This window comes from Ixodes scapularis, unplaced genomic scaffold (genome assembly GCF_016920785.2).
Source record: "Ixodes scapularis isolate PalLabHiFi unplaced genomic scaffold, ASM1692078v2 PGA_scaffold12__126_contigs__length_90152505, whole genome shotgun sequence".
Taxonomy (NCBI): Eukaryota; Metazoa; Arthropoda; class Arachnida; order Ixodida; family Ixodidae; genus Ixodes; species Ixodes scapularis.
In genome coordinates this window covers 33,220,544-33,233,140 of record NW_024609838.1, presented here as the reverse complement: position 1 = coordinate 33,233,140, position 12,597 = coordinate 33,220,544, and the positions used below count along the sequence as shown (strand labels likewise).

Here is a 12,597-nt window from a genome sequence, read left to right as displayed (position 1 = left end):
GAGAAATGGTGGCGTTGCGATCGCTATAGACCTTTTCATCCTCCTCCGCATGGGCGCTGCCATCTTGGAACCACGTGACGCGGCAGCCATTAGGTTGCTTCAACTTGCTGCTCCGCTCTCCCCTCCGCGCCTTGGCGGATGCGTTATACCCGTGTTTTTCGTTGCGTTTCACCGCGCTTTCTTGCCTTAAGTTCGAAAACTGCTCCACGACTAAGACATCACGAGAGTTCAAAGGTCCTTATGAAACCGAGGTTTGTTAACTAATAGTGACGGAACATTCTCAGTAAGAAGCGCGTATATTTATATTGCGCATTTAGGATCGGAAGGCGTCAAGAGTCAGCGCAAGGAGACTATCTGTATTTCCTGAAAGTATCATTCTTTGTGTTCATAGTATATCAAAAACAGTTTGTTTTGATGATGTGAGGAAACTCGTGGAGGAGATAGACAACGAGCGTTTAACTTGCATTTTATTTGAGGCTAGAAGTAATGGTACGTCAACATCAGACGATTTGTCTGTTCATAATATCACACCTACATGTGTATAAGATTCTCAATCTTTTTTTTTTTTTTTTTTTTTTTTTTTTTTTGCGGCGTAATTATTCGGTTGGTCGGTTTACTTATGAAGTTTAAGAAATTGTATACTGTGCTCGCTCCCATTTCGAGTCTTTTATTTTAACACAAAGGTTGGGTCTTCCCGCGTAAGAAACTTCCACAGACACTTAACAGTAGCGAGTTTTAGAATAGCGTGCACACAGAAATAACTTCATTTCTATTTGCAAATCTAAAACGAAGTTTGGGTTCGGCGCATGGGTAATAATGACAACGCTTTTCTTTTTTTCTTTTTTTTTTTGCGTACGTTGTTTTAACTTTTGCCAGTATCTAAATACCACAATACTTCACGCCGAAAAAAAAAAAGAGCCGTTTTTATAACAATTATTTGAGTCCAAGATTGTCGATGGCGACTAGAGGTTCAATTTTAGTGGCTGGCGATGCCGAAATTTACTACGCAAATCTGTTCAAACAAATAAATATTTGTTAACAAAGGTCCGTGAAGTGGCGCCTAGCGCTAGAATTCAGTAAAACTTTCCGAGGTATTCCTCCTCCTGCGCCCTTTATCTTTATTTCGCCAATTTTGCGGGAGACAAATGCCAGATTCAACTTGACGGACCTGTCACTTACATCATATCTTGAGTAAGCAAATTTTAATATAAAAATAATTTATTTCCTAGGGCCTATATCGCGAAATGCTCCTTATGAGTAGTTCAGCAGTGTTGATAATTTAAGAAATTTCCTACTCGGCCTGTCAAAAGATGCTCGAGTATTGAATTACAAAAAAGAGGTCGAGACGATACTACTTTTTTATATCAATTACCTGCGTCATTACACGATACGGTTTTAGTCCGCGAAGTTAACTAAAGGTTGGGTGCCCACGAAAACCAAACAGTGAGTAGTAAACTCGCGAGTTCATCTGTTCTGGCCGATTCAGCACATCGCTAATCAAGCTGTCGATATGCTTCTTTATATTAACGTGTTAGTCTCTTCATTGGTTGTCTTTACTGGAAACTAGTGTCATCGGGTACGGCCGTAGACGATGGTAATCTTCCCTGTACATCAGTCAGATGTTTCGCAAGCGACCATAATCAGATACATCAAAGGGGTCGGAAAAACAAAGCCCATAATTAAGGCTAAAATACACCTCGTAGTCCTCAAAGTGGCTAAATACCACGGTTTCATTGGTTGTGTGCCACAAGGAAAATAATCGTATCACAAAATTAAGCAAAAACAACGTAAAACAGCAACACAGACGCGTTTACGTTGAAACCGAAACCCACCAAATTGAAGCAACCTAATGGCGCCGACTGCGTCCGCGCCCTCTATCCGCCTGTGAGGCAACCACTAAAATGAAAAGGTCTATTAGCTCGGTTCTCGAGTACGGATCGGTGCCATTTTTTCCGAGCAGGCTCTATGGCAGTTTCCCAACTGATCGGTTCTAGTAACGTTGGCTTGGCCAAACTAAGTCCGCTGACACCGCAGCGGCCATGGCCATGTTAACCGATATTCGCCAATCTCTGCCCAGAACTCCAATGATATCGCCGATTCTGGCCCATTTTTTACAACGATCGTTAACCGATATTGACTTAATACTGGGCCGTGGTCCAAAACATGAAACTGGGCCAATATTGTGAGCAATATTCCCCCGACGCTGGGCCAGTGTCGGCGTGCTGCCTGAGTAAATGTCACGGTCGTCTTCTCTGCCCCTATCGGTTGTTTAAGCTTTGTGGAAAAGTTCATCATACAGCCGAGTCTCTGGGATATACTAAAAAGTATCAAAATTCGGTTTGTTCGATGTACAGAAAAAGTATATTCCATTCCGCTTTCCTGTGGTAACAGTACCTAGGGCAAACTGGCTGATGCCTGAACGATAGATTATGGGAACACTATATTGCAATGTAAACAGGGTGGCATCGGGACACTTGAGTATTTACTGTCGTGATTGTGGGTGTGCTGCTGAATTGGGAGAACGCTGAGTCATTGGAAGAGGCGGCAATGCCCTGACCAGATAAATCATCGAAGCGGTGGAGATAATTGTGGGCCTGCAGAAAGATTGTGTAAGCGCCCCGTCTGTTTTTGTTATCTGGCGAAGAGTTGAGATTCGCTCACGCACTTACTTGCAGTTGAGTGCGACCGACTGAGACAAGACCGGTTTTTAAGCCTCTTGTGACGACTGAGACAAGACCGGTTTTGAAACTTCCTGTGACGACGGTCGTAAGCCGGTACAAGAGGCTTAAGGCCCGTTCACACACTTGCGACCAAGTAAGACCGAGAGAGACCAGACCGGTTTTTAAGCCTCTTGCGATCTCTGAGAGCCAGGTCCGCTGTAGCGCATCCGGTCCTTATTGTCTCTCTCGGTCTTACTCGGTCGCAAGAGTGTGACCGGCGCTTCGAAAACCGGTCTTGCCTCAGTCCGAAAATTAAAAGCGCAAACGACAAGGACAAGAGAGAGACTACACAGGACAAGCGCCTGTCCTCTGTAGTCTCCCTCTTGTCCTTGTCTCTTTCGCTTTTTTAATTTTCGTAATGTTTAACCAACTAGGCCAAACAAATCAGTTTGCTTGCCTCAGTCGTTCGTAGCCAAACGCAAGTGTGTGAACAGGCCTTTACACTTTCTTGCACGACAACAGCGACCGCGATAAGGGTGCTGGAATCTACTTGTGTGTCGTCAAATGTGTTTGTGTGTGTTTCTTTCTCGGTTGGTCGTCGAATATAAGGTTGCACGCCTTGACGATCAAACTTCAGTTATAAGTTCAACGATTGTGTGTCCTCTTTCTTCTGTACATGTCTTTGTGCGCCGTACGTTTTAATCATCGTGCCTTAACGAAACGCCCAGGCTTCCATTTTGAACAGCCTCATTTTCAAGAAGAGAGGTATTGAACTTTTTTCTTTTTTTTTCTTCAGCCCAATTTTTGTCCCCTGCTTCTAGAGAGCCCATATTTCAGAGAGGTTTCCAATTGGTCGATCGGGGTCACGCGGTTTATGGGCCACAATTGCAGTACGAGCTAGCCGCGTGAAGGTGACGAAAGCGTCGATCGTCTGCTAGCGTCTCAACCTTTCTGCCCGTCCTACTTCTCGTCACCTGACGACGCGCGCATAGGTACTTACGACCAATCTGCAGACAGTTTTTGTATGACCAGTGTGACGAGACCGTCAAGCCGCGGTCCCATCGCTAGTACGTCATACAGAAGACAGTCTGCAGACACTAGACAGAGTTAGGGAACCGTGTTTGCGCATCCGATACGGTGCGATGGGGCCCTGCGGTACGAACTGCGCATGCGCTACCGCAGAAGACTAGCGCATGCGCAGTTCGTTCCTTAGGGCCCATCGTACCGTATCGGATCTGCGAAAACGGTTTTCTAAAACTCTCTACTGTCTGAGGCGTGTTTCTTCAGTGTGTGATGGTTCCTGTCGCATTGGTCATACAAGAACTGTCTTTAGTCATGTTGAAGCATACATATGTGTGAAGCTAACATGCTTGGAACATGATTGTTGCTTGTCCGCAGACAATCATGTCATCGTGTCTGCAACGAACACCGTGCCTTTTGAATGATGCGTGATCTGTGTTGGCCGCGGCTTGAGCTAGATATTCGGAGCGCACTTTCGTCTGCTTCTTTTGCAGGCGGTTGTGGTGACGTCAGAACAACGACGAGCTCCGATTGGCTCTGATTGAAGGACTGTGGGTAGACCTGGAGGTAGCTTGCTTTGAGGTCTGCCCACTATCCTTCAATCAGACCCAATCTGAGCTTGGCGTTCTGACGTCACCAAAACCCCCTGCAGCTCCTCATGTCTGTTAGGTAAGGAAATGTTATTTTTAGAAAGATAGTGGGACGGCTGAAAGTGGCGTTGTTTTATTAAAGTATTTAAGTCGGCTTGTTCCTAATACACTTTCAGTTGAGAGTGCGCGCCGTATTGTCCTTACCTCCTTCACTTTGTCCGTGTCCTTCGGCGCTTCCATCAGGTCATGAACCAATTAGCCCAACTGAACATTTTGTCCGCGTATCTTCCATAACTTTTGTTTTCTGAAATATCTCCTCGGTTGCCCTTGCGCCTGTAAACCGTCGACCTGATTCCGATTTTTTTCTGACAGAATGGGTGAGATGGAATGTTTCGTTCATCGGACTATATTCTGATACGCAATCCCGATCGGCACTTTCACCGATGCCTGGTGCAGGTGACGCGCTTCAGCGAGGTGTTCTACTTCGTGACGCCCAACATGATCAGCGTGGCCGGCCTGTTGAGCGCCGTGGCCGCCGCCCGGGTGGTCACCGAGGACAGCCTGACGATGCAGCGGTGCGCCGTGCTCCTCATGATGCTGCGCACCTGGTTTGACGCCCTGGACGGGCTCGTGGCCCGCTCGCGGATGGGCCTCGTCCGGCACATGTCCGTTCGCGAGACGTCGGGCTACGTTGTGGACGGCGCGGCGGACACGCTGGGGTTCGCCGTCTTCCTGGTGGGCTGCTTCCTGCACCTGCGCAAGAAGCTACCCACCACCAAGCACTACCTGCCCATGATGCAGGTGGACTGCGCGGCCGAGAAGACCGCCTCCAGCGGTGAGGGTCCATCACCCTTGCAGCGCTTATCCGGGCCGAAAATGCCGAGTCGCTATAAAGGTCCTTGATAGAAATAGGTGTGGGCATCGCCGAGGTCGATCTACTCTCGATGATTTGATTCGCCTGGAAACCGTTATACGCGAGGCATTTGTGAACAAGCAGCAGTTTGTTGCAGTCTTTTTTCTTTTTTTATTTAGACAAGCTAGCAGCGGCGGACCGCGGATGATGAGATCATTATCGCGTTCCGCCACTGCTAGCTTTGCGCCTGCTGCACGAGTGCTAACTTCGACGCGCTCCCGAATTTCCTACGAGCTTCAAGTCGTTCTAAAAAGAGTTGATTTAGTAGGGAGTTTTAGTAGACCGTTTTCAAAGGCCCGCTACCGCTACGAGCGCGCGCTTCAGAGCATGCATCGAAGTGGCAGCGCGAGCTCCTGCTACGATTAGCGTAGCCTGAAAACACGATGTACTAAAACTGTCTAATAGTTTTCGATGACGCTCAGTAAGTTTTTAATGGGAACCATAAGTCTATTTTCACTCATTAAAAAGCTAGTTAACGAATCTTAAATATTCGTCCGACTTATCGCAAAGATTAGCCACCCATACAATGTCCCCCTGGCCGTCTAACTAACCTGCACAAACTGCATAAGTGTAACTTTCACGCCTTTTTTAAACAAATTTGTAAAGCTTAAAAATATACATTGTATCAGAGGTAGCAGTAATGAAATTACTGTGATTGAATCACAGTAATTAAATTATTTTTGAGAGTAATTCGTAACGTATCTTATTACTTTTTGATGCAAGTAATTTAGTAATGTAATGAATTACCTTATGGCGGTAATGGTAATAAAATCGTAATTACGTTTTGAATATTTCAGGCATGTTCTTTTTATTGGCCCGAAAATAAAAAAAAAAAAAATGTTTTGCCTTTGCAAAAAAAAAAAAGTTTTTTAAGACATAACGAAAAAGAAAAGGACAAATGCGGTTTTCGTTTGTGGCCGCTAGCTGGTGTGACGGTCGGGCTGGGGGCCTTTATGTGCGCGTTTCTTGTAGGCACTCAGGTCGGACTAAAGGGTCGTGACAACTAAATCCTGCTGGGTTCGTGTTGCTGTGACCAAGAATAGGTTTCCCCAAACATGGCTTTTGTCCCGCTTGAAGATTATTCTGCCCAGAAATTCACACTAAGAAGACACAACCCACAGGAATAATCAACAGGAAGGCAATCCGAACCTAGACGCATGCGGAGATGCGTATTTCTAGCGCAGGCGATAAACCCCCTAGCAACGACGCTCACGCCAGATTGGCTGCTGGGCCACGCGCGGGAACTTACGGATTCGGACGGCGCGTGTAGCACTCGGGAGCGCGTTAAACCTCCCCCCGCCCTCCCCCCCTACCTCCTACGTTCACGGCGCTTCGCGGTGACAGTATGCGGCTGCTGATTACAAAACTATTTACCCACTTAGCAGTTGCGTCATAAGGGGGAAGCAGGTGGACGGACCGCCCCGGTGGCAGCGCTTAGGGGGCTGTCGCGGCGGGCCGCGAAGCGGGGGGTGGGGGGGGGGGGGGGTGGTTGTCGCAGCGGGCCATGAGAGCGGGAAGGGGGCGGGGGGGAATATCGCGGCGGCCTACTGCCCCGGGTGCCGCTGATCCTAGTGACGTCGCTGCCACTTCGCCCCCCCCCCCCCCCCCCCCCCATCACCGTCCACGCCGCTTCGCGGCGTCCACCCGCCAACCCAAGTCCCGCTGTCCCCCCATGCACCTCCGGAAAGGGAGTCCCATACCAATTAGTTCAACAAATTACCGTCGACGACATTCGTTTTTTTAATGGTAAGAGTAAAAAAAAGACGTAAATACAGTCAATTTCTAAAAGGGTGTTCATTTAAGCTAGTTGGTGGTACATTTCAGTATTCAAAACGCTAAAAAAGAACAAAAAACGAGGACCAGTAAAAGAAAACATACACACAGTACTGTGTGTGTGTCTTCGCGGAACATTTGTTTTGTGACACGCTTGTCCCAATTAGGCTGTTTAAAAAAAAACTGTTTTTTCCTTGCTGTTACCCTTTAATCCTGAAACAGTCAAACCCAACTATATCGAACCCGTTTACATCGAATTATCTCTTATATCAAACAATGTTTCTGCGCAGTATTGTTACAGTGATAATATATAACGAAAACTACTTCTACATCGAACAAAAATAGCAGCCGCTACCGATATATCGAACTGCCAAGAGCGCTGTTTTGCTCTGCAAGCTGGCTTTCCCCCAAGCCGAGTGTGCGCATTGGAGGAAAGCCAGCTTGCAAAGCACGCGGGCGGGCTTTCGTTTTTTGTTTTAAAGAAAAAAAAAAAAAGAACAAGAATTTTTTTTTTTTCGGAGAGAGCGGAAAGAGGGTGCTCCGTGCTCCCTCTCCCTGCTCCGCCCGCAAAAGAGAATATTATTTTCCTTTTCCGCAACCGCCCCGGAAAAAAAAAAAAAAAAAAAAAAAATCTTTCTTTGCTAGCTGGCTTTCCCCCAACGCGGCCACCTACCTGAGGGAAAGCCAACTTGCAGAGCAAAACGGCGCTCTGCAGGAGAAGGTGCTCCTGCTCGGACGTGCTTCGTGCTCTCGGCATAATTCGGCGCTAACGCGCGAATATAGAAGGCAGCAGCCTCATCATTATAGAGTCCGTCGATAGCGCAGAAACATATCGTTATCGCGGTTGCAGTGAAGAAAAAGCAGAAGATGCAAGACTATTCCATTGTGTAATATGTCAGCAGAAAGCGGATCTTTGCGAGTCGAATTCATTAAAACTTTTATATCGAATTACCCGCTATATAGAACTAATCGGCTTTTTTTTTGCGAACTTGATGTAAACGGGTTTGACTGTATTGCCAGATGCCTAAAAAAAATGTCGAGAAAATAAAATGAAAAAAAGGAAGCCCTCACTGTGGATTGAACCCGGGTCCTCTAGCTGATGAGGCTTACATTTTAGCCGACAAAAACAAGTTTATTCACATATCGCAATTAGACGTAACATGCGTGGACACTTTCACAAGTGTCAGTCTATTATGAGGACAGAGACACATCAGAAACTCGTAACCGCTGCTTATGTTGTCGGCGGCAGCGTCTCCCTCCACGAGCCAGCCAATCCGGCGTGAGCGCCGTTGCTGGGGGGTGTATCGCCTGCACGTTAACAATATACGGGCTCGGCTTGTGGGAGGGGAGTGTTGGTTCGCTTTATCGGTCTTCGCCCACTGGCTTGGTGTGGGATTGACGATTTTTACTTTGCAAATGCAGAGCAGAGTACGTGCATTCTTTCTTTTTGTTTAGCTCCTCCTTTAAAATATATGAAACAGTAACTTGAAAGTAACGTCATTACTCTTATGCAGTAATTTGTAATTGTAATTCATTACTTTCGTGTAGTGGTAATTTGTAATGTAATTTATTTAGATTTCAGTTATTTTAAAAGTAATTAGTAATGCAATTCAATTACAATAAATAAGTAATTTGGCCACACACACACAGAGAGAGAGAGGGGTATTCCACTGAACTTGAGCCACGGTTTAAAAATATTTTGGTGCACTTTAGAAAGACGAAACCAAACGAATGAGTTGTTTATTGCTTGGAGCAAGTCGGGCTATTTTTTTATTTTTCCCGATTAACTAATTAATTAAGATTAATTCATTAGCTTTTGAAATATTCAATTTAAAGCAAGAGTTTCAATGACAAAGTTGTAGAGCGTCCTGAGAAACATCCAATTTACTGTTTTTTGTATCAAGGCCTTAACACTTTTTTTTTGTTGTTAGCTTTGAAAAAACCGTGAATTATGAAAGAAACGTGCGACTTTGCGCATGTGCGCCTTGTACTGCAGCGCTCTCAGCCGTGACTTGAATCAACTAGGCCTGCATGGTGAATAGAGAACTGCTGACTGCGCTCATGACAAATCAAATTCGCGTTTTTTTTGTTTATTTTTTTAAATATAATTTGGGCACTTTTTTTGAAGCCCGGAAAAACGAACCGTGTTACTTGTAAGAGGTTTCTTAATAAAGACCACTGAATTGTATGTTTCTGAGGAGACTGTATAACTTTGTCATTGAAACTTTAACTCTAAACTGAATGTTTCAATAGTTAATTCATTAATTTTAATTAATTAGTTGATTGGGCAAAATACAAAAAAGAAACAGCCTGACTTGCTACAGACAGTGACCAACCTCATTCGTTTGGTTTCGTCTTTCTAGAATGCACCAAAATATTTTTTAAACCTTGGCTGAAGTTACGTGAAATACCCTGTACATACTTTTTTTTTTAACGTTTAGGCAGAGTTTGCATTTTCGAACCCACACTGCGATGCGGAGCCACGCAATGCGCTCGAGATTCTGCGTCTTGTATACTGGGCATGCGTCATGTCCCACAGCGCTCTTTGTCGCTCCATGTTCATCGATAAGGCGCTCATGAAATCGTTTATCACCGGCAGCGTTCGCCGTCACAATCTGCGCTCAGACAAGCGCCGCCGAAAAAACAAGTACGCCATACAAGTGGGCTGCTGCCGCGCGCGCGCGCAGCGGTAGTGACGTTACGCACCCTTTTCGTTACATTGGCTCTTCGCCCGAGCCACTTTCGGGCGACACGTGAAAACGCGTGAAGTTCTCTGAAATTCTTGAAACGAGGGCCGCGACAGTGAGGGGCGACGGCGGATCTCGTCGCGCTCTTTTCACATCGTACAACGTGCGCAAAGCGTCGCTCTTTCTCCGCTCGAATATACACCAGCGGTTCGCACCAGATGCCAAAGTTCCAGAACTAACTAACCGTTACTTTAAAGAAAAGTTAGAAGCGATTTTCTGAAATTGGGAAAAATGGGACCCATTTTTGGCCCGTTTTCAACCGTTTGCCCGTTTTCAACAATTTGCCCGTTTTCAACCGTTTGCCCGTTTTCAACCGTTGGCCCGTTTTCAACCGTTGGCCCGTTTTCAACCGTTGGCCCGTTTTCAACCGTTTGCCCGTTTTCAACCGTTTGCTTGTTTTCAACCGTTTGCCCGTTTTCAACCCTTGGCCCGTTTTCAACCGTTTGCCCGTTTTCAACCGTTGGCCCGTTTTCAACCGTTTGCCCGTTTTCAACCGTTTGCCCGTTTTCAACCGTTTGCCCGTTTTCAACCGTTTGCCCGTTTTCAACCGTTTGCCCGTTTTCCACCGTTTGCCTGTTTTCCACCGTTTGCCCGTTTTTAACCGTTTGCCCGTTTTCAACCGTTTGCCCGTTTTCAACCCTTTGCCCGTTTTCAACCGTTTGCCCGTTTTCAACCGTTTGCCCGTTTTCAACCGTTTGCCCGTTTTCAACCGTTCGCCCGCTTTCAACCGTTGGCCCGTTTTCAACCGTTGGCCCGTTTTCAAGCGTTGGCCCGTTTTCAACCGTTTGCCCGTTTTCAACCGTTTGCCCGTTTTCAACCGTTTGCCCGTTTTCAACCGTTTGCCCGTTTTCAACCGTTTGCCCGTTTTCAACCGTTTGCCCGTTTTCAACCGTTTGCCCGTTTTCAACCGTTTGCCCGTTTTCAACCGTTTGCCTGTTTTCCACCGTTTGCCCGTTTTCAACCGTTGGCCCGTTTTCAAGCGTTGGCCCGTTTTCAACCGTTTGCCCGTTTTCAAACCGTTTGCCCGTCTTCAACCGTTTGCCCGTTTTCAACCGTTTGCCCGTTTTCAACCGTTTGCCCGTTTTCCACCGTTTGCCCGTTTTCAACCGTTTGCCCGTTTTCAACCGTTTGCCCGTTTTCAACGGTTTGCCCGTTTTCAACCGTTTGCCTGTTTTCCACCGTTTGCCCGTTTTCCACCGTTTGCCCGTTTTCAACCGTTGGCCCGTTTTCAAGCGTTGGCCCGTTTTCAACCGTTTGCCCGTTTTCAAACCGTTTGCCCGTCTTCAACCGTTTGCCCGTTTTCAACCGTTTGCCCGTTTTCAACCGTTTGCCCGTTTTCAACCGTTTGCCTGTTTTCCACCGTTTGCCCGTTTTCAACCGTTTGCCCGTTTTCAACCGTTTGCCCGTTTTCAACCGTTTGCCCGTTTTCAACCGTTTGCCCGTTTTCAACCGTTTGCCCGTTTTCAACCGTTTGCCCGCTTTCAACCGTTTGCCCGCTTTCAACCGTTGGCCCGTTTTCAACCGTTGGCCCGTTTTCAAGCGTTGGCCCGTTTTCAACCGTTTGCCCGTTTTTAACCGTTGGCCCGTTTTCAACCGTTTGCCCGTTTTCAACCGTTTGCCCGTTTTCAACCGTTTGCCCGTTTTCAACCGTTTGCCCGTTTTCAACCGTTTGCCCGTTTTCCACCGTTTGCCTGTTTTCCACCGTTTGCCCGTTTTCAACCGTTGGCCCGTTTTCAAGCGTCGGCCCGTTTTCCACCGTTTGCCCGTTTTCAAACCGTTTGCCCGTCTTCAACCGTTTGCCCGTTTTCAACCGTTTGCCCGTTTTCAACCGTTTGCCCGTTTTCAACCGTTTGCCCGTTTTCAACCGTTTGCCCGTTTTCAACCGTTTGCCCGTTTTCCACCGTTTGCCCGTTTTCCACCGTTTGCCCGTTTTCTACAGTTTGCCCGTTTTCCACCGTTTGCCTGTTTTCCACCGTTTGCCCGTTTTTAACCGTTTGCCCGTTTTCAACCGTTTGCCTGTTTTCAACCGTTTGCCCGTTTTCAACCGTTTGCCCGTTTTCAACCGTTTGCCCGTTTTCAACCGTTTGCCCGTTTTCAACCGTTGGCCCGTTTTCAACCGTTGGCCCGTTTTCAACCGTTTGCCCGCTTTCAACCGTTTGCCCGCTTTCAACCGTTGGCCCGTTTTCAACCGTTGGCCCGTTTTCAAGCGTTGGCCCGTTTTCAACCGTTTGCCCGCTTTCAACCATTCGCCCGTTTTCAACCGTTGGCCCGTTTTCAACCGTTTGCCCGTTTTCAACCGTTGGCCCGTTTTCAAGTGTTGGCCCGTTTTCAACCGTTTGCCCGTTTTCAACCGTTTGCCCGTTTTCAACCGTTTGCCCGTTTTCAAGCGTTGGCCCGTTTTCAACCGTTTGCTTGCTTTCAACCGTTGGCCCGTTTTCAACCGTTGGCCCGTTTTCAAGCGTTGGCCCGTTTTCAACCGTTTGCCCGTTTTCCACCGTTTGCCTGTTTTCCACCGTTTGCCCGTTTTTAACCGTTTGCCCGTTTTCAACCGTTTGCCCGTTTTCAACCCTTTGCCCGTTTTCAACCGTTTGCCCGTTTTCAACCGTTTGCCCGTTTTCAACCGTTTGCCCGTTTTCAACCGTTCGCCCGCTTTCAACCGTTGGCCCGTTTTCAACCGTTGGCCCGTTTTCAAGCGTTGGCCCGTTTTCAACCGTTTGCCCGTTTTCAACCGTTTGCCCGTTTTCAACCGTTTGCCCGTTTTCAACCGTTTGCCCGTTTTCAACCGTTTGCCCGTTTTCAACCGTTTGCCCGTTTTCAACCGTTTGCCCGTTTTCAACCGTTTGCCTGTTTTCCACCGTTTGCCCGTTTTCAACCGTTGGCCCGTTTTCAAGCGT

General features: G+C 47.1%; 1 protein-coding gene across 5 annotated transcripts in view; it reads left to right on the top strand.

The window, feature by feature from the left end:
- Nucleotides 1-12,597, top strand: part of LOC8031429 (ceramide phosphoethanolamine synthase) — a 125,872-nt gene that overhangs the window by 83,318 nt on the left and 29,957 nt on the right. For all 5 annotated transcript variants that reach the window (XM_029988612.4, XM_040214151.3, XM_040214153.3 and 2 more), the window contains one exon: nucleotides 4,727-5,105. In XM_029988612.4, coding sequence (XP_029844472.2) covers nucleotides 4,727-5,105 — 379 coding nt within the window. The remainder of the gene's footprint in view (nucleotides 1-4,726; nucleotides 5,106-12,597) is intronic.